Source organism: Dipteris shenzhenensis, chromosome 18 (assembly GCF_047967505.1).
Source record: "Dipteris shenzhenensis isolate YYH24624 ecotype China chromosome 18, Dip_SZ_1.0, whole genome shotgun sequence".
Classification (NCBI taxonomy): Eukaryota; Viridiplantae; Streptophyta; class Polypodiopsida; order Gleicheniales; family Dipteridaceae; genus Dipteris; species Dipteris shenzhenensis.
Window position 1 is genome coordinate 4,857,141 of NC_141613.1, and position 27,280 is coordinate 4,884,420.

The 27,280-nt window shown below is 42.0% G+C and overlaps 1 protein-coding gene across 2 annotated transcripts in view; it reads right to left on the reverse strand.

The window, feature by feature from the left end:
- Positions 1–3,776: 3,776 nt before the first annotated feature.
- LOC147890728 (DEAD-box ATP-dependent RNA helicase 14-like) overlaps positions 3,777–27,280 on the reverse strand; it is a 44,825-nt gene continuing 21,321 nt past the window's right edge. Inside the window, exons 2-8 of one of the 2 annotated variants that reach the window (XM_087389560.1) lie at positions 7,197–7,421; positions 7,036–7,104; positions 6,037–6,306; positions 5,563–5,913; positions 5,187–5,464; positions 4,368–5,107; positions 3,777–4,253 (exon numbers count right to left, since the gene is read on the reverse strand). In XM_087389560.1, the coding sequence (XP_087245686.1) occupies positions 4,075–4,253; positions 4,368–5,107; positions 5,187–5,464; positions 5,563–5,913; positions 6,037–6,306; positions 7,036–7,104; positions 7,197–7,421 (2,112 nt within the window). In that variant the 3' untranslated portion in view covers positions 3,777–4,074. Of the gene's footprint in view, positions 5,108–5,186; positions 5,465–5,562; positions 5,914–6,036; positions 6,307–7,035; positions 7,105–7,196; positions 7,422–27,280 lie in introns of both variants that reach the window. The other variant, XM_087389559.1, reaches the window with a different exon arrangement.

Sequence of the window (27,280 nt, forward strand, 5' to 3'; positions counted from 1 at the left end):
TATTGTAGCAGATTGGAAGTTCATTCACCGCTATGTTGTTAATTCGACAACAACCTCATTTTTTTGAATTTGGTGAAGAAGAGATGTTAATCCTCTTGAATCCTAAGAAAGAGGTTAATGTCAAAGTCATTACAACCATCCTCAAGTTTAATGCATCCTTTTCCTTGGCTTTATACTTTGCTTATTTTGATTAAACCCAAGAAGCTAATACTTTTTTTTAAATATAGTAATGTTATAGCAGATTTTCCTCAAAATATACAAAGAGTTTCATATATGCTTGATACCTCTTATTTTGGAAGTGCTTAGCAACAAAAAAGAAACCATAGAGGATGTTTGCAAGTGGTTGAAGCATGTTCCTATGAATGAGGCACGAGTTATCTTTACAGCATATTATGAGAAGTAAGCACGAAACCCTACTTGTTTTTTCTATTGCGTTGCTAGAATTGTCTCAAACATAGTAATTATTCTTTATTGATAATGCATCTCACATTGGAGTTTGGTAGTCGTGGACATCTTTGCTAAGAAGTTCTTCTTTGCCAACTCAATGACATCCGTCCATGGCACTGTGTTAGAGTAAGTATAGACTACACTTGTTGTCACTTCTTGACATGTAGATGAAGGAAGGGGTCTCCATTGCTTCTCACTTGAATGAATTCAATAATTTTCAGCCAGCTTTAGGCTAGGTAGCCACCTCAATTCCAACAATCTCTCAACTCGACTATCTAAGAGCATATGAAGACAGTTTTAAACCCACCACTTCTTACCAACTTTGGGTTAGGCTCCGCTTGAACCCTAGCCACAATCTTTACATTGGTCTAACTCTAAATGGTTGTTTCATTGGATAATACTAGTTTTGGACTCCATTATTGTTCTAACACAAGAAGCCAAAGTGAACTATTGGATGCAAACACAACTATAGCTCTCTTGCCTTTCTCAAGAAACAAATCTAGCTAACAAAAAAAGCCCAAAAAGAAGAAGCTCTAACGTGAGCTGACACCACATCAACAAGCCAACTGCCAGAGTGTGACGCTCCACATTTTTGTGTGACGCTCCATATTTTGTGTATAAATTTCTTTTTAGTTTTATTAGTAGTAGTTATTTGTGAAATTTATTTTCATGTTAATGTTGAGTTTTGAAAATACTACTAAGTGATTTGAGATTTAACAAATCCAAAAAATATAGATATATCCATGGGAGATGTATCGAGAGTTTGCAAGTTTAAAGGAGGGTCCAGCTTTACGGATTCTAAAGGAGAACTTAGAAAGGAGTGATTGATTTAAATAGAACTAAAGTTATTGCTAGAATGGTCCAAGAATGGAGAAAATTGGTCATGAAGGGCAAGAAAAGCAAGATAAAGTGAAAAAGCCAGCTAAAAATGAAAAAAAGCAGGTCACACCTTTCTTGGATAAAAACAGCAGTCGCTATTTCAACCATAACTTTTGATTCCGAACTCGGATTGAGGAGCTCTTTCAGTAGTTGGAAAGCTGAGATTGTGATCTACAACTTTACAGAAGAGGTTGATATCAAATTCAATGATCTATTAAGTCGAGAACTTAGAATATGCAAAGGCAACAAGGCAACATATTGAAAGTGAGTGCGAGTGAGAGTGAGATTCTTAGTCCATCTATGATTGTATCATCTTAAGTCAGAGTGAGATTCATTGCAACACCTTAGTGTGAGTGAGTAAGAAATCTTATGCGAGTGAAAGTGAGAGTGAGAGTGAGAATAGCTCAAGGGTGGTCGGGCGGTTCAAGCTCCATACATGGAGTATTGTGACTCCAGGATTGATTGTAAACGATTTTGATTCAACAGAAAGTCTCCTATTGTATTTCAATATTGTGACTCCAACTTCGTACATGGAGTATTGTGACTCCAAGATTGATTGTAAACGACTTTGATTCAAAAGAAAATCTCCTTCTATTGTATTTCGGTTTTCTCATTCTCTCTATAGAATCAATCTTGAATTCAAGGTTTGGAGCATCTCACAAATGAAATGAATAATGTAGCAACCTAGAGCAACACTAAGCTGCATTTGCATGCGACAAGCTATTGAATGAAACCAAAAAATCTCACAATGAACACTCTACCACAAAGCTCCAACGCCTCTTATTATAAAGTTTTGAGTTTCATATAGTGATCTTGGAAAATTCACACAGCCCATGTTAAAGTCTAAAACTCTTGGAAAATCAGAAGTTAACACTTGCTATTATGTGGATATCCGAATATCATCGATTTGCATTGACTGAAAACTCAGATATATAAAGTGCCATGAATAGTTCAAGCCATGTTCTTTTCCTTGGTCACTAAGCTTTGTACAGGTTAACCTTTCAATTCTGGAGTTTCCAATGAAAATAGTCAAATCCTATGACCTCAAGCCATGTCCTTTTCTTGATCACTAGGCTTAGAACAGGTTAAGCCTTTGGAAGCTAGATCACCCGACCCCCAAGAATGAACAAGAGCAGCAATGCAAAACTAAGAACTCAAGACCCAGATAGCAATGCAAATTAAGACCTCAAGATCCAGATCGGGAGTTCAAAGAAAATGGTACAATCCTATGATTGTCTTTACCTATCGAACTAGATAACTTTTCAATTCGGGACAACACAAAAGACATTTAATTATAACCATGTGTGCTAGCTCGGAGTCCAAACCTTAACCCTTGGAGCAGCAAAACCTGATAATAATCCAAGGGACAACATTTGACAGATCTCCCTTCGGAATGTTGTACTATGAAGCTTAGAGAACACAAATGCATCAGTAATTCTGCGACTCATAACCACTGAAAGAAACATCCATATATTTACAGCTAAGTGCACTGAATAAAAATAAAGTCACATCAAATGCATCAGAATACGCCATCAAATCCTCCGATGAATTCCAAACCATTCCATGAATCTCTCTTCAAAAAATACAGTAGACATGTAAGTTCAAAATCATAAGATTATGCTCTTTGATGAATTCCACAACCATTCTATAAATTTATCTTTCCAAAATATATGCACATTAATCAATGTTTGCTAGCTATTCAGATCCTGCATGAGTCCCAAGCCTCAAACCTTGGAGCTTTAAGAAATTGATAATAATGGAAGGGACAACACTCAACAAATGTCCTTTCAGAATGTTGCACTATGAATCTTAGATAACAACTGCAACAGAAATTCTGAAGTCACAAACTACCAAAAGAAACATCAGGACACCATATATTTACAGCTATGTGCAGTTCCAGAAAGTAAAGTGACATCAAATGCATGAGAATATAGTATCAAAACTTCGATGATTTCTATACATTCTACAAAGATGTATCCATGTGCATTTTCTAACAGTTAAAAGAATAGACCTGCAAGTGGTACATGCGTGCACATGAATTCCACAACCATTTCTCTTGGAGTTTGAAATTTGGCACGGTGAAAGGTACACTTTATGCCTTGGAACTTGTGCCTATGAATTTATCATGGACATAATTCGATGATTTCTATACATTCTACAAAGATGTATCCATGTGCATTTTCTAACAGTTAAAAGAATAGACCTGCAAGTGGTACATGCATGCACATGAATTCCACAACCATTCTATGAATTTATCTTCCAAAAATACATGGACATAAAACAATGTTTGCTAGTTTTCAGATCCTGCATGTGTCCCAAGCCTCAAAACTTGGAGCATAAAGACGTTGATAATAATGGAAGGGACAACACTCAACAAATGTCCTTTCAGAATGTTGTCACTTTGAATATTAGATAACAACTGCGACAGAAATTCTGGAGTCACAAACTACTAAAAGAAACATCAGGACACCATGTATTTATAGCTAAGTGCAGTTACATAAAGTAAAGTGACTGCAAATGAGAATATCCGATCAAATCCTTTGATGAATTCTATACATTCTACAAAGTGGTAACATCAGATGGAACATATATCCATAACATTAAAAAGAATAGACCTGCAAGTGGTACATGCGTGCGCACAAGCCCTTTTGGACATCTGTCTCAGCTTGTAACCCAAGTGGGAGAGGTTGGAGAGATAGGAATTGTTTACACACTAGACATCCCCAGACCCATAAGCTTCACTCCTTTTCACACAACCCTATCCCCTTCTTGAGGATTATTATGAGCATCAGCATCAACATCACCTTTGTTAACACACTCAGCCAAGGTCTCTTGTTTTGGAAGAAGCTGGTTCGGTTCCTCCATCTCCTGCACATTTGCTTGCTCTTGTAGATATGAATCATTTGATGCAATATCGGCCTTGCTATCTGCCATCGCAATTTGATGTTCTGGTGAGCAGTGCTCAGCAAACTGGTCTACAAGATGGGCATCCCTAGAAGCAACATGAACCTTATTATCTACAGCTGGTAGAGTGGAAGGACCTGGCCCAGGCGGTTCATTGGAGAACTTGGAAGCCTTGGCATGCTTATAAGGTGAACGGCTTTGATAGGGTGACTTTGGAGATGCACTTCTATGCGACACCCTCCCTCTGTACGGTGACCGTCGATAATGATCATCGCTATACCTATCGTAACTGCGACTGCGGCTCCTCCCCCCACTTCTACTAGGGCTGCGGCTGTAGCTGCGACTGTAGCTGCGGCTGTAGCTGCGGCCTCTCTCTCTTGAACCAAATCTCCTCCCCACATCTTTGCCACGACTTCTATCATCAGCAGCAAATCTATCATAACCACCACTTCTGTCAGCAAACCTTTCTCGCTCACCAAAACGATCATAGCTCCTTTCTCGTCGATCCACCTGTCCCCCTTGAGGACCCCATGGACCCCTGCCACCAAACGCATTGCCTCGACCATCACCACGTCCACCACGTCCATCAAAGCGCCCCCCTCCAAAACTACCATAACCACCATCTCTACCACCCATACCTCCAGCATCCCAACGTCCCCGACCTTTCGAGTGAAACGACTTGGCTGCTAAATCTCGAAGTTCTAAAGGTACCTTCTGATTTGCACCTTCCAATACCCCTATAAGCTCCTTTGCATATTTGGAATCTTGTTCTGAAAAGAAAGTGATAGCAACACCTGTTGCTCCAGCCCGTCCCGTACGACCTATTCGATGAACATAATCCTCAACTCCTGTTGGAAAGTCGAAGTTGATCACAATCCTAAAAACCATAAATATAATAATCAGCACCTCATCGAGCGACAGAGAAACAAAAAGAATCCAGATGAAGCCTAACTCACCTTATATCCTTAATGTCAAGCCCCCGAGCGGCAACATCTGTGGCAACTAATATTGGAGACCTCCCAGCCTTGAACTGTGCAAGAACAAAGTCCCTCTCACTTTGGGATTTGTCACCGTGAATGGCAGCAGCTCCAAATCCCCTTGCAAGACTTCGAGCAAGCTGGTCGCACATTTTCTTTGTAGAACAGAAAATAATGATTTTTGAACCCGGTGCTTGACTTCGAAGAATCTGCTCTAGCCTCCTCTGTTTTTCGTAAGGAGAAACAATCTCCACATTCTATCAAATACCACACACATTCAAAACCGTGATATTGAAGAAGGAAAAAATATAATCATTCTAACCAAAAACATCTTGAGCTGAAAGAACTTGGTCACCTGAGTAATAGCTTTGTTGGCAGTAAGCTCATCTGAATTTCCAATGTTTACTTGCACAGCATTTACGAGAAGATCAGCAGCAATTTTTCTGACTTCTTTTGGCCAAGTGGCTGTGAACATCAAGGTCTGTCTTCGAGGGGGTATTTCTCTCACAATCTTTCTGATCTGTGGTTCAAAGCCCATGTCTAGCATTCTGTCGGCCTCATCAAGAACAAGGTAAGAGACCTGCCGCAAGCTCACTCTTTTCATTTCCAAAAAATCGTTCAGTCGTCCGGGTGTTGCAATGACAACATCAGCACCCCGTTCTAACTCCCGCAGTTGTGGCCCTTTGGGGGCACCTCCATAAACACACTGTAGGGTGCAGACAATGTTAAAGAAAAGAAGGGGTATACTTCCATATTGAGTCCGTACAAAAACAAAAAAAATCTTCCATTTGCTTCCGCTGTTGAAAACTCCAATTTGTATACGACTTACACTGCAAGAGATTCTTGAAGACCTGCCAAATTTGATAGCCTCATCTTGTATTTGTGTTGCCAATTCACGTGTAGGAGCCAATACAAGAACGGTGGGGCCAAGTTGAGCGTTTGCTCGGATTTGTGCTAAATGAAGAAATGCAGGAAGAAGGTACCCCAATGTCTTCCCAGATCCTGTTTTAGCAATGGCAACAATATCACGGCTTTGAAGGGTAATTGGCCAGGACTGAGCCTGAATTGGAGTTGGCGCAGAAAAACCAGCTGCATGAAGCTGCGTGCACATACAAAATAATTTCAGTGAAAAGAAAACAAGCATTATTACCCTCTGGCAAATTAATTCGTACTGTAATGTGGCATCTACGTAGTATCATGGTCAAAAAGCGACAAAGAATCTAACCAATAGCAATCTCTAAAGGGGTCTACCCTAAATCTTTAAAGACAAGATAAAGCCTTGCAAAGCCAAACAAAGCAAACCCATGAATCATCCCCAGAGTGGTAGGGTGGTGCATGGTTGCCTGCTGGCAGCAGCATGAAGCCGGAAACAGGGCTTCTCAGGCACACGGGACGCCAGGAGTGACCGAGTCAGTGGCAGCCCCAGCCCCAATCATGCAACTGTATTGCCATTTACGGACAGCAATGTCCCCAGCGGATAGGCCACAGATGCAGCCCCCACAAAATGACAGCGGTGTGCTACAGTTCTGTCGTGTGGCAGCACAGCGTACGACATATGCTCCTGGCTGGAGCAAATATCGCATCTGCGACAAGTTCCAATATAAGTGGTGTGTAAGTTTGAACCTCCAAACAAAGGTGATAGATACAAAGCAAGGAATGTGACTTGAACCACACACAAGAAAGACACTTTTCTTAAGGGTGAACCTTGTCATGCCATCTTTAAAAAGGTCTACAAAGGCATACATGCGCTATTGACTGTTTTAACAACACTGATGTTTGAGGCACAGGTGTTCTTCTAACCAGCCATGCAAATTTATAGATCACATACCTCTCTTGAAATTTCAGGCGGAAAATTGGCTGCATCAAATGTCATGAATGGAGGTGGCACATTATCACCCTAGATATGCACCACTTCAAAGTCAAACAAAATCCTGACCACGTTATGACAGATGATGAAGCATATAAAACAGACAAGCAAACATATAATACCACAACAGTGACTTCATGCTGTCTCATGTAAGCATCCACATCCAAAGGCTCAGAGAAATTTTGCGGCCTTTTGTGAGGATCAAAATCATTGCCACTGTAGTCACTAGCGGTTCGCTTGTATGGAGCAGGAGCACTGGTTCCAGGAGCTGCAGAAGATCGATACACAGAAGAATTCCCATGTCCCACTTGCCTTGGTTGGACAGGCATATGTACCCCTCCCAATCCCTGCAACAAGAAAGGCCAAAAAAAGATATCATAAAATAAATCAAGGAGAAGCCATTTAAAATCTAATCCCGAACTTCAGGCTTCATGGTTTGCTGCAGTACTATCAATCCATTTACAAATCAAGTAAGGAATATGCATGTCAGGATCATAATTTTAAAAACAAGCAGTGTTCCCGCATAAATCTCGAGCGCATTAAAAAAAGACCACGTGTACATCAAACAATCACAATTGTTAAAATTATATGACAGCACCTACTTAATACAAGTGCAAAACTCAAAAGACTTATCCAAGTTCAACCATTGAATATTATGTAGATACATGACGAGACTATAAGTACTTCTTTCCACCCAGCATTCAGCCAAACCTCACATATTTTTTGGTGACATGAGCAAAGAAAACAAGGGGGGAGAAACATTGAATAAACGAATCTCATCAGCAAGTACAAGATGCCCTTTGGGTTTCAAAAGATTCCAAAGAATCTCATGGGTAAACCCAATGCTTACTAAGCTATAAAACCCCAGCTCAAACAACAAAAACTACAACTAGCAAAAAGAAAGACAACAACAAAGAAAATATATACCTAGATGAATCCAGGAACATTCCCAAACTCATCCTCTAAAAACACAACATAGTGCAGTTTCAATCTTCACGATAGTCACTCATAAGATTGAAAACCATAAACTCCATCATGCATAGCAGGGACTAGCTACTATGACATCCCCACTGACGTCATCAGTGCCCAACAGTGGGGGTAGACCATAGTATAAAAGTATGCTCTCACACATACAAGTCCACACACCCACACATACTTGAGCATCCATTTATACAAAGTCTTCGTACTGAGTTTCTGTCGGCACTACCGAGGTGAAGGGCAAACTCAGCCATGACGAAGGCTAGCACTAAAGGAGAAGGCTAATCAAAAAGTAGTCCAAATCTCTTCATTCAAGCTACAACTGCTTGTGAGGTCTAAACGATTTCATTTTAGTCTCTCGCAAACGAGCATCTAAATCTAAATCTAACTAATAGGGCAACACACCATTTAAGATAGAAAGAATTATCACAATACCAACAGGCCGCAACTTGGACGAAAACTTCACAAGGTGAAATTTGCATGTCCGCTAATACGGCAGAAGCATATACCTAGATGAATCTAAGAACATTCCCAAACTCATCCTCTAAAAACACAACATAGTGCAATTTCAATCTCACAATAGTCACTCATAAGATTGAAAACCATAAACTCCATCACGCATAGCAAGGACTAGCTACTATGACATCCCCACTGACGTCATTAGCGCCCAACAGTGGGGATATACCATAGTATAAAAGTATGCTCTCACACATACAAATCCACACACCCACACATACTTGAGCATCCATTTATAGAAAGTCTTCGTACTAAGTTTATGTCGACACTCCGGAGGTGAAGGGCAAACTCAGCCATGACGAAGGCTAGCACTAAAGGAGAAGGTTAATCAAAAAGTAGTCCAAATCTCTTCATTCAAGCTACAACTGCTTGTGAAGTCTAAACAATTTCATTTAAGTCTCTCCCAAACGAGCATCTAAATCTAAATCTAGCTGATAGAGCAACGCACCATTTCAGATAGAAAGAATTATCGCAATACCAACACGCCGCAACTTGGACGAAAACTTCACAAGGTGAAATTTGCATGTCCGCTAATACGACAAAAGCATATACCTAGATGAATCCAGGAGCCTTCCCAAACAACAAAGAAAAGAGGAGAAGACGAATGTGTGTGTGTGTGTGTGTGTGTGTGTGTGTGTGAGAGAGAGAGAGAGAGAGACAGAGAGAGAGAGAGAGAGATGTGTTAAGTTATTTTAAACAAAAGAGACACCATGCAAATGAAGGGGGAAGAAGAGCAAGAGGGAGGAGAGTGTGAGAGAGAGAAGACTCAAGTGTGCGGGTGTGAAGTGATGAGCCACACCACAAACTCATTAGTTTTATTAGGATTAGGTTTTACCCTATGACTGTCTTAAGACAGTCATAGATGTCTTATCTTTAATAAAAGGGTGGCAATGTGCCTTTACCCCAACAACCTCCCACCTAAAGGCCAATGTGCCTTAAGGGGAGAAAAGAATAAAAATTACAGCAATATACAGTTACTGTATGCAAGACCATAAAATAAGAATAGTCTCATCCTAATCCCATGATGTGGCGGCAATGTGCAAACCGCTCTGTAGGCAAGCTCTTAGTGAGCAAATCTGCACGATTATCATCAGTATGCACCTTCACAAGCTCAAGTCGCTTGTCTTCTAGTACCTCCCTGATGAAATGATATTTCACATCTATGTGCTTGGTCTTCTGATGAAAGACCGGATTCTTTGCCAACATGATAGCACTCTGACTATCACAATGCAAAACTGGCATATCTCCTGTAATGCCCAAGTCTCCCACCAGCCGAGTAAGCCATATTGCTTCCTTGCAAGCCTCAGTGGCTGCAACATATTCAGCTTCAGTAGTTGACAGTGCAATGCATTTCTGCAACCGAGACACCCATGATATAGCACCTCCTGCAAATGTGAAAATATAACCGGTAGTAGACTTCCGGTTATCTGCATTCCCTGCATAGTTTGAATCTGTAAAACCATGCACCAATGCATCCTACCTACCATAGCATATGCACAAGTCTTTGGTACCCTTGAGATACCTCAAGACACATTTCACTGCTTCCCAGTGCCGCTTGCCTGGATTTGCCATATACCTGCTGATGACTCCCACCGCAAAAGCAATATCCGGACGAGTGGCAACCATGGCATACATCAAAGATCCAACTGCAGATGCATACGGAACCTTGGCCATTTCAGCCTTATCATCATCTGATCTGGGGCTGTCCTTACTGCTGAGTTTTAAATGTGGAGGCAACGGGGTACTAATAGACTTCCCCCCCTCCATTTTAAAGCGCTGCAGTACTTTGTCAATGTACTCTTTCTGTGACAGAAACAAAAGTCCCTTGGACCTGTCACGAGTAATCCGCATGCCAAGAATATGATTTGCATCACCCAAGTCTTTCATGTCAAAAGACTTATGCAGTTGTTGCTTCAAAGCACTAATCTCATGCTGAGATTTACTGGCAATAAGCATGTCATCCACATATAGAATGAGTAGCATCAAACTGCCATCCTTTGCCCGTTTGGTGTACAAGCAATCATCGGTCTCACACCTATGATACCCTTGGGACTGCATGAAGGCATCAAACTTCTTGTACCATTCTCTTGGCGCCTGCTTGAGTCCATACAAGCTCCTCTTAATCTTACACACAAGCTGCTCTTTCCCTTTAACAGCATATCCCTCTGGCTGACTCATATAGATCTCATCATGGAGATCTCCGTGAAGAAAAGCTGTCTTCACATCCATCTGACATAAATCCATGTCGTCATGAGCAACAAGAGCTAACACTGCTCTCAAAGTAGTCATCTTGACTACAGGGGAAAAGATCTCATCAAAGTCAATGCCTTTCTCTTAAATCCCTTGGCAACCAATCTGGCCTTATACCTTGGTAAAGCATTTGAATCCACTTTGACTTTGTAAACCCACTTGCATGGCAAAACCTTTCTGCCTGCAGGTAGCTGCACCAAGTCCCATGTATCATTTTGAAGTAGGGAGTCCATCTCTGACTGCATGGCTTTCTCCCACTTCTTTTTCTCTGTTCTTCCCATAGCTTCCTTGAAGCTGGAAGGTTCACCACAATCTGTCAGCATGATAAAATCAGCCACATTATTGGCTCCTGGAACAAACCTGGCATGAGGCCGTTGTACACGGGTGCTCCTCCTAACAAAATGTTCCGGATTAGGCTGCTGTCCAGCCTGTTCGTCATGCATGACAGGTGGCTGTACCACCATATCTGGCTGTTCTACAGCCACATCTGCTGGCATATCCAGTGGTGCATCATTGGCAAAATTATCTGGCTGATTTTCAGCCTGTATACCCTCTTGAACAGGGTTATCTGCAGCAGCCTGTTGCTGCATATAAATGGGCATTCTTTGCTGTCCAACATCATCATAAATAACCCTCCTGTATTCCACAGGTTGCACGGGTTCCTTGTGTACACTATCCTCTTTAAAGATGACATCATTGCTGCGTATAATCTTCCGTTTAACGGGATCCCATAACCTGTACCCCATTTCACCTTCGTCACCATAACCCATAAAGATGCATCTGATAGAATTTGGCTCCAGTTTGGTGCGCAGTTCTTTGTGTACATGAGCAAAGCACTCGCAGCCAAATACACGTAAGTGCTTATATGAAGGTGGCTTGCCAGACCACACCTCCTCTGGCACTTTCAACTCCAAAGCCTTGTTTGGCGACTTGTTAATAATGTGAACTGCTGTTTGCACGGCTTCTGCCCAAAAGCCATGGGGTAATGCAACATAAGACAACATACATCGAACCTTCTCCTGAATAGTTCGATTCATCCGCTCACTTGCACCATTTTGAGATGCATTATGAGGGGCTGTGAGTTCCTGTTTGATGTCCTTAGCTTGGCAAAACTGCACAAAAGCATGTGACACATACTCACCCCCATTAAAGGATCTGAGGCATTTCAGCCTGCGACCTGTCCGATTCTCAACCTGAGCGACAAACTTCTTGAAAGCATCTAAGGCATCGCCCTTATGCTTCAAGAAATAGACCCACACTTTGCGTGTAGCATCATCAATGAAAGTAATAAAATATTTTGCACCCCCTAGTGATAACTGTGGCATCTCACACAAATCAGTGTGCACTAGATCAAGTGGTGCTCTATTCTGGGGAGTTCTCCTCTTATGAGGAGTCACAGAATGCTTGCCAAATATACAATGATCACAAGTAGGCAAATCTGAAAAAGAAAGAGACGGCAGATAACCCAAACGTGACAGTTCTTGCATTCCTTTAACAGACATGTGTCCCAACCGGCTATGCCACAATGAAACCTTTGGCAGCTCGGTTATGGCAACAACATGATTACCCACACTGGAAACATAAAGAGGGTACAAGGTATCACTCTTAAAACCCTCAGCCACTACAGCCTGGCCATCAGTAATCACCCATTTGAAATCCCCAAATGTGGTGTGGTAACCACTGTCATCCAATAAGCCAGTGCTAATCAGATTTTTCTTGATTTGCGGCACATGGCGGACACCATCAAGCATGAATATGCGTCCATCAAGAAATACTATCTGTATACTGCCAATCCCTGCAATCTGACATGCATAGTTGTTCCCAAGATGAACAACTCCATGAGTACCTGTGTAGGAAGTAAATCACTCCCTATGAGGAGTAACATGAAAAGAAGCACCTGAATCCAAGAGCCAGGTGTGCATGTCATGGCCATCAATAACCAAAGCATGTGCTATTACAGCAGAAGAGCATAAAACATCATGTATGTCACTGTCACTGTCCTCTGCTGCAACATTCACTGCATCCAAGTCATCTGCCTTGGCCTTGCCTTTGCCTTTGCTTCCATTGCCTGCATCCTTTGTTTCAACCTTCTTGGCTTTCTGATCCCGTATAAACTTGAAGCACTTAGACTTCACATGTCCCTTCTTGCCACAATAAAAGCATTCAATATCCTTTTTGCCACGGGACTGACTGCGGGATTTGGACTTACTAGCAGATCTCCCCTTCTGCTGAGTCCTTCCTCTATCCTGTACCTGCAAGGCATTTGAAGATTTGCTGCTCGCATTATTCTTCCTGCTCATCTCCTCCATAAGGAGAGAGCTCTCTACATCAGCATAAATAAGAGTGACATTCGAATTTGACAGGGTGGTCTTAAAAGTGTCCCAACTCTCAGGGAGGGTACACAACAAGAAAGTAGCCTTGAACTCCTCATCAAGATTCAATCCCTATGCAATCAGCTGTGTAAAGATAGCATTGAACTCACTCAAGTGTGAGGTCATAACTGTACCTTCCTTCATGCGAAGATCAACCAGCTTCTTCAACCAATAAACCTTACTGGCTGAGCTCTTTTGGGCATACAATTCTTCTAGTCTTTGCCATAGACCATAAGAGGTCTTTTCAGCCTGAACATTGAACACAAGAGTGTCAGAAATAGTGAGCATGATAGCTGCCCTTGCGGACAAATCAAGCTCTTCCCAGTCATCAGCTGCCATGTCAGATGGCTTGACACCCTTCACCCTTATGGGCTTAGAAATCTTCTTTAACAGAAGTACATTCAAGCACTGTTCTGCCCATAATGCATAATTGCACTGTTCTGCCCATAATGCATAATTGTGTGCTCCTTCCAGTTTCTTTATGTTCAGAATTGAAGATTCACTTCCCCCTGATGCCATATCAGATAAGGAAAGTATCTGATTTCCTGGAAGTAAAAAGGACTGAATAAAAAATTCTGATTTCTCAGAAAAAACCTGCTCTATCAAGAGCCAGGAGCACTCACAATAGTGCTGTTTTTTACTGTCAGGAAATCTGCAGCAAAACAGAAAATTCTCCCAGTTACTGTACCTTCTGAAACACTGTACCGTGCTCAAATAGGCATAAAAACAGTAATTTCAGACTGCTGCAGCTGCTCAACAAGTGCTTAACAGTGCATAATCAGCTGACAAAGCACAAACACTACTGTAAACACTGATGTACTGGCTGTACTGATCACTTCTCCCACCTCAGATGAGGTATTGCACTGAGTTAATATGCATAAATCACTTGGCAAACACCCAAAAAAAAAATATGACACTTCAGCCTGTCACAAAACCTGCAACAGAAAATGGGATAAATCCCAAGCAATCACCCTTCTGTCAAGGGGATAAAATGCATCTGAAGATCTCTGTCGGTAACCCAAGTGCTATCAAACAAAATCTGGGCAAAAGCCCCTTGATCTGACACCTGAACCAAGTGAAGAACACCTCAACACTGAGGTAGCATGCAATGTGAAAATCTCTCTGACAAAATCAACCAACAGTGTAATGCATATACTGTCCTGTGTAGAAATGATAACACAGATCCCAACGTACGAACACTCAATGATGAACCTTTTGAGCACTGTCAACGATGGACAGTTAGGGACCGAGTAAACTCGATGCGCCCTGGCCAAGCGTGGCTCAACTGAGGTTCTCTGAGTGTTGCACAAGAAATGTGACCTACAAGAAAATGTCACCTCAACACTGCGGAAATCGAGGCAAATGTGTGCTCTCTGGCACCACACTGCCTCAAGGCATACAAAGCATCAACTGCCGGGCAAAAGCCCTATGATCTGCTCACCCGGAAACTGAGATTCAAGTCCAGTAAAAGCATAAAAGTCCTCTGCAAAATCAAGGCATTTCCTTCACGAAAACAGACAACTGTGCAATCAACCACACACTGTGGTTCTCTTCACCTCAAGCACGAGGTAAATGAAGGTACTTGCTGTACTTTCAAGAAAACACAGTTCTGTGAACTGAAAGATGATCCTGAATCAAGAGCAGATAGCTCTTTCTCCTTCTTTTCTTCCCACAAAAAAAAAAAAAAAAATCTGCCTGCTGTACTTGATGTACCTTCGCACGTGTGCAGAATCCCAGAAGAGAGAAGACAAAAAAATTTCGACGGTCTCCCTGATGCAGCTCCCTGTACCTGCGGAGTGTAGATCCGTACGGATGTACGGCTCCTGTACGGAGTCCGTACAGCAGGTACGGATGTCCGTACCTGAGCGCGCGCTGCGCCCTCTGGTTCCGCGCAGCCTGGTGCTGTGCACAGGCTGCCCCTGCGCAGGCTAGCAGCTAGCAGCTGCTGCCCTGCTCTACGCCCGCGCCCGCGTCGTGCCCTGCTCTACGCCCGCGCCTGCATCGTGATCCGTGCCCGCGCCCGAGCCCACGCTTGCGCCCACGATGCAATGCCGTCGCTGCGATGCCTACGACGCCCGTTCGTACGGATGTACGGACGACGTACGTCCGTACGGCGCTGTCTGACCTGCTGGCCCGTTGGCCCGTGAAGAGGCTAGGTAGAGGTCGAGGGGGGTGGGTAGGCAAGGGTAGAGGGAGAAGTGGCTCTGATGCCAGTTGAAGGGCCTGAAGGGGGAAGAAGAGCAAGAGGGAGGAGAGTGTGAGAGAGAGAAGACTCAAGTGTGCGGGTGTGAAGTGATGAGCCACACCACAAACTCATTAGTTTTATTAGGATTAGGTTTTACCCTATGACTGTCTTAAGACAGTCATAGATGTCTTATCTTTAATAAAAGGGTGGCAATGTGCCTTTACCCCAACAGCAAACACAAGGAAATATGTGTTTTTAATTTTTTATTTTCAATCCTTTATCTTTTTAAACTTTGGGGGGTATATGGCAAGGCAAAGCTTTCCTGTAGAGTGGAGTTGAAAGGGGAAGATCTGCTCGTCTCCCCTACTGCCTAACTGATACAAAGGGGGCTAGAGGACTGCTGTAGAGACTGAAGATGTGGTAAGGCTGGGAGATGCATGGAATTGAGAACAAGCTAGCTAGCTAATCTCTCACTAGTGTGTCAACTGCTGACTGAGGCAACCAAATATGATGAAGAAATAGGACACGCATATGCTTTGTATTGTATGTGTGTGCTGTAGACAATGATGGGTAGAAATCCCTTTGTATTAGTGTTAGCCAATGCGGTTTACATTGATAGAGGCAACGCCTTTTGTAGGGTGGTGTGGAGAGGGTCCTCTCACCTACTCCCTTTGCTCGCTTGAAGCGCAAATCCTTTGTGAAAATTTTAAAAATAACACTCAAACTGATTGAGCCATGAAATGGGGGTTAAAAGACCTTACTAGGAAAGAAGATTTAGCATGCTATCGAACGGGCTACAATTTCTTAAATGTCTTTGCCTAAATCAACAAGTTGAATGCTCATAATCATTCATTAGGCCTGCCTTAGATGTGGAGCATGGAAAAGGATGGAGAGTTGAGAGAGAGAAAGAGAGAGAGAGAGAGAGGGAGGGGGCGTGAGAGAGAGAGAAAGAGAGAGAGAGAGAGTAAAGGAGGATTTTTAGGGGAAAGAGAGAGAGTCTGGGGATTATGTGGAAGTTAAACTCTAGTTGCATGTGGAATATGTCCAAATATGAGAAAGAATTTTTGGAAAGATGAGTTTCATTACTAAGGCTACCTTTCAGGCAAGCCAAAAATAGGAATAGAGCTTAATCCCATTCTTCCTTCGCTTCTGCATCCACTCCTCTTTAGCTTCATGACAAGCTTTGTGGGCTACCTACCTACATATGCATCATGGCTTGCATTGTCGCCACCACTGTGGATAGTATAAGTGGTGCTTCCACAAGAGTGGACTCTATCTCCACACTAGAACTGATGGGATCAGATGACTCATGGTAGATTTGCCAAAAGAATCAGTGGAAACACCCCAGAGGTCAATACAGGAATTGGGATCACATGGGCTGCACTACCATGCATTGAAAACCCTCACAATCAAACCTCATAAGCTCAAGAAATAATTGTCTAAGATGTAATAACAATGTTACAGACAAGAAAGCTACTTAATCTTTCACTAGCATGTTACGTGCTGAATGAAGTAAAAGCATTGTCGTGAAGGGGACAAAGCACGTTAGAAAGAGAAATTTGGTAGAAAGGAGGAGAGAGAGGAAAGGGGAGAAGAGAGAGACGAAAGAGGGATGAGAGAGAGGGAAAGAAAAGAAAGAGAGATTAAAATGTCTACAAGAGGCCAAATTAGCCCAAGAGACCAAATATACCTTTGTAAGACTTGAATATATCCAATCGTACAAATTTAGATTCTTTAGTCCAAAAATATACACAGAAGATAAAAGAGAAAAAGAGAGAGAAGAAAAAAAAATGACAAATTTTTTTTAAGAAGGAAGACATACATAGCAAGCAAAGCAACATACCTTGTAAGACTAGAATAAGTCCAATCATACAAATTTAGAATTTTTTGTTGTTCTAAAGATCAAAAATCTACAAAGAAAATAAAAGAGAAAAAATGAAAGAGAAGAAAAAAGAGGTAAACAAAAACTTTTATGAAAAGCAAAAGGAAGACATACTTAGCAAGCAAAGCAACACTTATGTCGTCATCAGTGCCCAAGCATAAGCAGCTATACTGGGTTTCTAAAGACCCGCGGAGTCTCTTGGGCAAACCCAGTGCTTGCTAAAATACGTCAAATAAACAAAAGAAAATGAAAACAAGAAATAAAGAAGAAACGAAGCAGGTGACTTAAGCAAAAATAAACAAGCAAGTCAAGAAACAAAAACTTCCAAAAAACTAGAATCTCTCTCTCTCTCTCTCTCTCTCTCTCTCTCTCTTATTTAAAACATAAAAAGTTAAAAGGCACTTTACACTTATGTCTCGTTTCTGCAAAGAGGCAAAAATACATTTCTAACTTAGAAAGCATAAGTATACTCAAACAAACTCTCTTTTGAAACTAAAAGAAAAACGGGCTATTCAGCTCCCCGCTTTTTGTTTTCAGCTTAAGTTCAATCATTCTAAACAAACCTAAGGCCGAAACACCATAGATAAAAGACTTCATATCTAAGAATGTGCGAACTTTTTTCATTATTTTCCTTGGATTATACCTCTTGTGTAATAGTAAAGTGATCAAATTACTACAATGAGTGATAAAAGACTCCTTAGTTGTACAAAGGCGGGAAAATCTATGGAATTGGGAAGAAATGACTCCATATTTTGCCAAATCAAAAATGTTTGAGTCAATGAGAGGCATTTTTATAATGCGTAAACCACTATATTCAGGTTGTTCACGTTTATCGTATATATCAACCTCTAATCCTATGGTAGATTGAGAAAGTCTAAGATCTAAGAAAACACAAGAATCCCCTTTTGAAGTGCAGTTCAGTTCACAAGAGTCACGAGGATAGATTCCTTCTCCAAAAGCTTTAGCGTCTTTGTACATAAAGTCTTGAAAGTTAGGAACATCTGGTACAAATAAATCATCTATAAAACGCCTAACTTGACTAAGCTTATGTAAAATGATAGGGCAGGTATTGATAGAAATAAGACGTTGCATAAACTCAAATTCATAAGTGAAAAGATAAAAGTTTGCTAAAAAGACGGCACAATTAGTGCCCATGGGGATCCCTATAACTTGTTGAAACAAAGAATCACCTATTGTGATGTAAAGATTATCTAAAAGAAAATCTATCCAAGAGCAAACATCTTCTACACTTACTACCTTTGTGTATCTTTTCTTTTTAGAACCTATGTCATGATCTTTATTTTTTAGCCACAAAAAGTCAAAGCATAAGGCTGTTTTCTCAACTTTTAGCACTTTGCATCTATCTTTGTCAAATCTCAGCTTGAAAACTTCAGCCACTAGCTTTTTAATTCTAAACTTCAGGTCTTCCAGCTCAATCTTTGTGTAAAGCGTCGTAAAATCATAGGTTTGAAGGAGAATAGGAGACTCTTTTTCCTGAATGCTTCGAGAGGAATTAAAAAATTTTACAACAGGAATCACTCCTACAGAGTCATTTAAAATCCAGCTTGAGTTCGACGGGACATCTGCCTCTTTTAATAAGTCCCTCCAAAGTTCATGGACACTAGGCAACATGGCTTTGAAGCAGTAGCTTAGCCATTTAGAGATATTCGTCAAAGTAGTCTCACAAGCAGCTGCAATAAATCTTGGCTTTTTTGGAGTTTTGTGAAACTTCCAAGCAGCACAAAGAAAAGGTATGCTTGGATTGCAAACAAACCCAGAAGACTTGCAAAAACTCTGATGTTTTGAGATCAAATCCTTTTGAGAAACTAAGGCGGGGGCGTAAGTTTTGGCAGACGAGTTCACTTCTCTCAAAAGACATTCTAAGTAAAACTTTTTGCAAATAAAAACAAAGTTATTGGAACATTTGTCCACATAAGAAATGACAAAATTCCTATGGAATTTTCGAAGAAGAGTTTCATCTTCTTTCGAAAGATGGTTACTTTTCTTTGAGCAAATAACCGAAGGGACTTCTTCTAGTTTCAAAGCAACTTTCTTCAAAATCTTCCCTTTCCATTCTGATAAGATATTTTTAACTCCTAAACATTCTTCTAATTGCAAAACAAACTTTGAGATTCCCTTATCGATAGCTTTTAAAAGGCAAGACTCTTTAAAAGAGTACAATCGAAATTTTGTGCCTTTCATGAAAAGGTCTCTTAGGTTACTAGAAAGCAAAATTGAGGTATCAGTTGTGACTACATGTCCTAAATCAGCATCAATAAAGCTTTGGAATCTCTTACTTTTACAACAACAAGGTTCTTTAAGGATAGAAGATTTTGAATGCTCTGAAAGCCTTTTACCTATCTCTCCATAGTTGAAAGCCTTTTGTCCTAAAGTTTTTACATACTTCCAAGCTACTACTGGATGCTTCCAAATTCTTCTCACAAAATGAGGGAGAGAATCCATTACTTCGAGAGACTTCAAAATGGAGTTTAAGCCTATCTTGTCAAGTGAGGGAGAAGTAAAAATACAAATCAAGAGTTCCTTATTTAGATAGACTTCTTTGCTTTGAAATGAAGCTTTTACTTTTAAGAAGCGATCCAACGAAGTTTTAAGTTGTATATAATGGAGCTTATTTAGATTCAAATCCTCAAAAGAGAAGTTTTCCAAGGTGTATTGAAGTTTAAAAAGAACTTTAACATTATATTTTTCAAAAACTTTTATTGAAAAAAGACCCAGTGACATTAATCTATCTAGGTAGAGTAGTCTTCTTTTATAGTCTCGAGAAGCAAAAACTCTAGGAACTGAGGAAGTTAAAGGAACTAAAGGAGGAGGAAGTGGAGGAAGAGGAAGTGAGGGAGGCAACTCACGAACTACATGTGAGATTGCAGGAGAGCTAGGACAACCTCGTAACATAACTTTAGGTTTCCATACGATGTTAGGTGTATGACTATGTTGGTAATGATGAATGTTAAAGGGCTTGATATGAGTTCTCCACATCAAAGGGTTCTTTTTAGAGGTTCTTTTATTTTTACGAAGAGTTGATTTTCCTTCTAAATTAAAACCTCTTGGGAAGAAAGTGTGTAAAGTTCTCATCCAAAACAATTCACGAGGACGAGCAGCCTTGTAAAAGTCCTTGGCATTATTAAAATGGCCCTCTATATGCTCAATGGGAAAGCAACGAAAAGATTCAAAACCAGACTTTGCCATTGCTGCATATAAGGGTTTTGAATTCTCAATTAAGGAATTCTTCCTATGAATTTTTCTAGCTTCCCTAACATGTTCTTGAAAACGAATAAAAGCTGTCCTATAGGTTTGTCCTACATAAAGCATATTACTACTATGTATGTTATAGACAACATAAATTACTTGCGTGGCATGAATAGGACTAATGAAATAGAAGTCTTGAGATGCTTGTTTCTAAGACGTCTTAGTTTATTAAGAATTCTTATGTTATTATTAGTATAATGAGTGCTAACTAATAAAGCCTTAAAGTTAGACCAATTAATGTTACCTTCCCCAAAATCATGAAGATTATTCATGTTTGACCTAGCTAAAAAGTTATACCTTTCTCTATATATGTTTCTTCTAACTTTTTTGTTTTCATTTACAGTGCTAGACCCAACTAAATCACCTACCAAAGAGACAAGACCATCACTAGAATTTCCAATGTTGTTCGGTGAGGTCAAACAATCCAACATTGGGGAACTTGCTTGCACTCTCCCTGCCCATCCCAAGGCAGTTTCTCCCTTGCTATATCCCCTAACTCTAGCAGGAGCGAGACTAGTATTTAGGGGGGGGCTTGCTTGCACAGTCGTTACTCGTCCCAAGGTAACTCCTCCCTTACTACTACAAGGGAATGTCACAGGAGCCAGATGACATCCCAGGAGATCGCCTATGTCGTCATCCCAAGAGCAAAGCAACACCTATGTCGTCATCCGTGCCCAAGCATAAGCAGCTATACTGGGTTTCTAAAGACCCGCGAAGTCTCTTGGCAACCAACGCTAAATAAAATACGTCAAATAAACAAAAGAGAAAGAACTCAAGAAATAAAGAAGAAAATAAACCAGCAAATCAAGAACAAAATCTTCCAAAAAACACGAATAAAATCTCTCTCTCTCTCTCTCTCTCTCTCTCTCTCTCTCTCTCTCATTCGACCAAAATTCAAGTAAAAGTAGGAGCTGAAGCTAATAAGTAATCCCAAAACACACTCAATGTAAGTAGAGAGCTACTAGAGTGTATCATCAAGAGTCAATGGGTATGCCGAATGTAGAATGTCAGCCATGGTCAGTCCAAGGCAGCAGCCATCTTTAAGAAAGTAGTCTAATGCCATTGTGGCATGTCTTACATTTGAATGTGTTGTCCAGAGGGGGTCCTCCATCATGTGTCCTGAAATCACATAGCATGCTTGATGACCGAGGCCCAATTCATTGTGAGCCTCATGTGCGTCTCAGTGGGGCATCACTAATGTTGGTGCATCCACAAGGTCATCCTCATCATCCAAGCCCCCCCAACTATGACGAAGTTGGGGCAATCTTAACAAGAAATTTCAGAGCCTGTGATATGAAAGATCATGACCTTGATCTAGCCACATTGACCATAAGGTCTTCCTATGTGTAAAACTCCTCTCCAAACCCTCGACTGACTCTGAGATAAGCACTACATCAGCTGCATACAACGAGAGAGGGATCCAAGTGTCAACCAAGCTCCCTTCGAACTACTGAACCTATCAATGAGAGATTCTAGGAGCTAATTGAGGAGATGATTGTGGAGCTTGGTGGCTCATGTAGAGGTGCCTTCATATGGACCTCACCTTTCTTCATTCCAAAAAGCAAGCAAGCATTCTCTTGTTTCATGTTCAGCTTTATGCTTTCCTTTCACTTCTTCAACATGGTATCAGAGCACTATGATCCTCCTTGAGCCCATTTATGCCATGTCATCATCTTCTTCTTCTTCTTCTTCTTCTTCACCTTCCTCTCCATTTTGCCTCTTTCTGTCGAACCACTTGGAGGGTTGAGTTCTCTACCTACAAGCAACCATTCCCAGGGTCCTTCTGGCTCGAGAGACCCTTCATATGGGCGACCTTCCACGTCAAAGAAATTAGATAATGGTGCCCACAAAACCGCGCAACAGCCGCCTTCTTCCTGACGCTATTTCGTGCAATACGACTTACTCAGCCATTCCGAAATTCCTCTGAGCCACGCTTGCACAACAGCATGAACTAGCCCCTGTTTAGATTTGAAGTGAAATGGTCCACCAGGGAGGGAGAAACAGACGAAAAACCAGTCGACATTCAAGCTCCTGGCTATGGCGACGTGATGCGGCATTTTGCCTCTTCTTCAGTGGCTCTTCTCTCGTATACCAGCTTTATTTCTACCTAGAAAGCCCTCTTTTCTTTGCTTTGAAGAGTGAGATACAAGCCCTCCAAGATCAAGCCTCTGTTTTGGACAGTTTTGACAATGTTGTGAGTTTGGTGCTACATTAGATGCTACTTTAGCATTTCTGATGTTTTAAAGTGTTGAATAGCATCAGTACAATTGTGGCTACAACTTTCCTTTAGGTTGCTATACCTGAATTTGCTTAAAATACTTTCATTTAGCCACCTCTATGAAGCATGCAAGTTGAAGTATCATTTCCATTATGATTTTTAGGATGGAATTTGGTTACAAGTCTTTGCTACACTAAATGCTTGTACTTTGAAGCTTTTCAACTCTTTCTAGCCTTGTAAGAGAGTAGACACTGCCCATTTTGGGTTAGACCCTCTCATGGCTACCTTCTTGAATATGAATAAGTTCAATGGTAAAGGCTTTCACACATGGCAGATGAAAGTTAAGTTTGCATTGATGAGGGAAAACCTCTGAGGGCTTGTCAAACCTGCTTCAACTTCTTCTTCAACAGCCTCTAATGCCGAAGAATCCTCAGCTCCTACACGCCCGGCACGAGATCCTGCTAGAGAGGAGAACGCCTATGGCATTATTACTCTTGGCTTAGGAGACGACTATATTCATCACATTTCTGATTTGAAGTCTCCTTCTGAAGCTTGGCAAAAGCTTGATATTATTTTTGGTGCTAGCTCTCACATCTCAAAATTGTCACTTAAGATTACTTTCTTTGAATTGGAGATGGCTAGTGACACTCCCTTGGCTGTCCATTCAATCACATGCGGAGTCTCATGACTCAACTTGCTTCTATCAACTCTCCAATCACTACAGATGATGCAATGGCAGTATTGCTCAAAAGTATGCCTGAAGATTATGATCATGTTGTTACCACATTGAAAAATCTTCCTAATCCTACGCTTGAAGGTCTTATTACTGCCCTTCAAGAAGAAGAAAGGCACAAGGGACTCCGAAGAGGCAATGACACTGCCTATGCCATAAAAACTCAAATGGGCAAGTTTCAACCTTGCAAACATTGTGGGAAGACTAATCACCTCTCAAAAGATTGCTAATCACCTCTCAAAAGATTGCTAATCACCTCTCAAAAGATTGCTTCAAGATCAATCCTTGCAAATATTATGGCAAAAACAATCACCATGAAAAGTTTTGTAAGGCCAAAAAGGAAGCAACTACAAAACCAGAAACTGCCAATTTACTTTCAGTTGATGTGCCTCCACAAGATGAGGCCTCCTATGAAGATTATGCTTTTTGAACCATCTCCATATATGCTCCAGATCTCTCTTTTATGTTAAGTCAAGGTACTCTGCCTGGATAGTCCTCCAAAATGAATGGAATAAACTATTGTGTTCTTTGTAAACACCTCTGGTCACCATATGATGTAGGCCATGTGTATGTGTTTTGCTCCATGGTACCTCCTGCAGACATTGTGTGCATGTACATGCAGGGGAGATAACCATTGGAAGGTCTTATGTATCCTTTGTTGACTTCACACCCTTGGGAACCCTTGCTAGCATGAGATCCTAGCCATAGATTTATCCTTGACCACCATGAGATGGCATGAGAAACTATGAGACTAGATGTATCCTTGACATAGCCTGAGGCATTCCCTTGAGGGGGGGTTTGATGGGATATCTCAAGGTGTATGCCCCAGGCACACCTTAGGTTCTATGTGTGTTGCTAGAGGCACAGTTAGGTGCCCATAAGCACTATTAGGTGGTGATTAGATGCCACATAGGATGATTGAGAGATTCTAGGAGCTGATTGAGGAGATGATTGAGGAGATGATTGTGGAGCTTGGTGGCTCATGTAGAGGTGCCTACATATGGACCTCACCTTTCTTCATTCCAAAAAGCAAGCAAGCATTCTCTTGTTTCATGTTCAGCTTCATGCTTTCCTTTCACTTCTTCAACATCAGATAGATTGCAGACTCATTTATAGACCATTAATGAACCAGCCAGATATAGAAGCCACCAAAATAATATGTTTCCGTGCAAAGCTATGGACACAATACAAAAGAGATAGATCCAAAGTCCCACCAATGGCGTGGTCCTCTTCTTACCACAAGGATCTGCCGGCTTGAGCCTGCGCGCTCCACCTCGAGCGTCTGTAGACTTTTTGTTCAGAATGATCTTCTCAACCTTGCTGCCATGTGTGTCAGCCTAGGTAGGCAACCCTCTATGAGCTAAGTCTACAGCTCCTCAAGCCAAGTTCACCTCCTGGTCATAGGCCCAACTGGTGCTGCTCTGCTGCTCCTTCCTGCTCCCTGAAGTGCTGCTCCAGAAGATGAATAATGAGGGCCTAGAGGCCCTCCTTTTAAAGGCCCTTCAAGGGGCTGTAATCAAACCGACCAGCCAGACCTAATCTGGCCGATTAGACTGGCCGACCTGGTCTGTCAAAAACCGACTGGGTTGGCTGGTCCAAAGGCCCTTTTGGGCTGCTACCTTCTGTCAGGCCTGATGCAGGCCCTGAGCCTGCCTAGAAGCCTGTCCATCCCAGGCGCATCTGTCACAGGTTCATCCTGCCATGTGCAGCCATCATACAGCCAGTCCTTGCCTCTATCTAGACACCACTAATCTGCTCCTGGACCTGCTTCTGCCAGCCGCCTTATCCATGGTGCTGATTTATACTCCCACATGGCTCCAAGTACTTTTCTAGATGTGCTGCCCACATGACAGCCATGATGCTGTCCATGTGGTAGCCCCTTTCTCTCTTTTCCTGTGAGGTACTTCCCATGTGGCAGCCCCCCCTCTATGTTCTTTCCTCAGAGCATGCTGCCCACATGGCATCCAAACAGATGCCCATGTGGTGGCTCTTGCCCTAGGTCTCCCTCCCCCATGCTCTCCTCATATGGATAATGGAAGCTTACAGACAGAAGGTGACCTTTCCAACACCCCCTCTCACCGACATCTCGGCCCACAATAACTCCCCTTTCTCTCTTTTCCTGTGAGGTACTTCCCATGTGGCAGCCCCCCCTCTATGTTCTTTCCTCAGAGCATGCTGCCCACATGGCATCCAAACAGATGCCCATGTGGTGGCTCTTGCCCTAGGTCTCCCTCCCCCATGCTCTCCTCATATGGATAATGGAAGCTTACAGACAGAAGGTGACCTTTCCAACACCCCCTCTCACCGACATCTCGGCCCACAATAACTCCCTGGTTGGAGTCCTCTGGAACCTTTTGTTGTTGAAATCTTTTCCTGGCTTTTCATCCAATCGCTCTTGCTCCACCGCCTCGTTCTGCTTCCGCACGCCATCCTCGTACAGAAGTCCATCCATGGTAGCACCCTCTGGCACTACCACCTTCAGTCACATTCCCGCCTTCAAACTCGAGCAATCCAGCCGCCACGATCTTCCAGTTGTCCCCCTCATAATGAGTGAACAACCTGGAGTCTTCCAGGCACCATGCTCTGAGAATCTGTTTCAACCCGTCCTTCCTTTGGCAAGGTCTGCAACAAATGGATATCTCCAGATAACCTGGACCACGAACTCTCACTGAGCTCTCGAGCCGTCCTTCCTTTGGCAAGGTCTGCAACAGATGGATATCTCCAAATAACCTGGACCACGAACTCTCACTGAGCTCTCAAGCGCACTCTTCTGGCTTCTGTACACCATCCAATTGGAAAAAGCACCCACACTTTTCCTTCTGCCTTCGAAGAAGGTCAATTCCTTCCATTACTTGAGATAGATGAAGAGCAAATTCTCTCCACAACATGCTATAAAGGCTCAAATTAAGAACATCAAGTACATACCGGATCATCGTACTACCTGTGTGCTTGCTCTGAAAGCAAACCATGCATCTCAACGTGGCACATACCAATGGCCTGTTATTTCCTATAATGTCCCCTTCTGAAGTAGAACATCCATCTGAACATGAAAAGGCACTCCATGGAATCGACCCTCGTATCAACAACCATGCACCTAGAAAATACCAAGCACTCCATGTTGTCCTTCACCTCCGCAATGGTTTCTGACTCCTCGTCGACAAACATCTCAATGTCAAACATCATCACTATGACTTCTAGGTCGACATATCTGACCTCAGTAACACACGGAGATGTCACCAAGAACAACTCTCGATTACCACATTAGCTTTGGCTTTTGTGTCACCCTCTGAATCTAAGTCGGACTCCTTTCTTTTGTTTTTCTAATCCGCCTTCTTCTTTATGCAATCCTTCGCAAAACGACCTAGCGTCGCACAATAGCAACACTTCTTCTGCTTCCTCTTGGAAGTGTCCTCATCATCAGAGTCATCCTTCTTGGACTTGCCACCGTTAGGCTTGCCCTTCCCTTTGCCAGCGTAATCCTTTGCCAACAATGCCTTGTTATCTTTGTCATTGGATTAGGACTTCTCCCTAGATTCTTCCTGTAGCAATAAGGGACCCAACTCCTCAAAAGTCAAAGGTTTGGTCCTCTAACTTGTCACAGACGTAACAAAGCTTTTGAAACTCCGAGGTAGCCTTCTCAGTACAATCAAGGCCAAATGGCAGGAGTCCACCTTCTGATCAATTGATGCCAGTTGATTCCTCACCACTTTGACCTTCGTCAAGTGGTCATGTACCAAATCTCCCTCATCCATATCTAGGTTGTAGAGCTGATGCTGAAGAAGCAAGATCCGGGATGTCTTGTCAG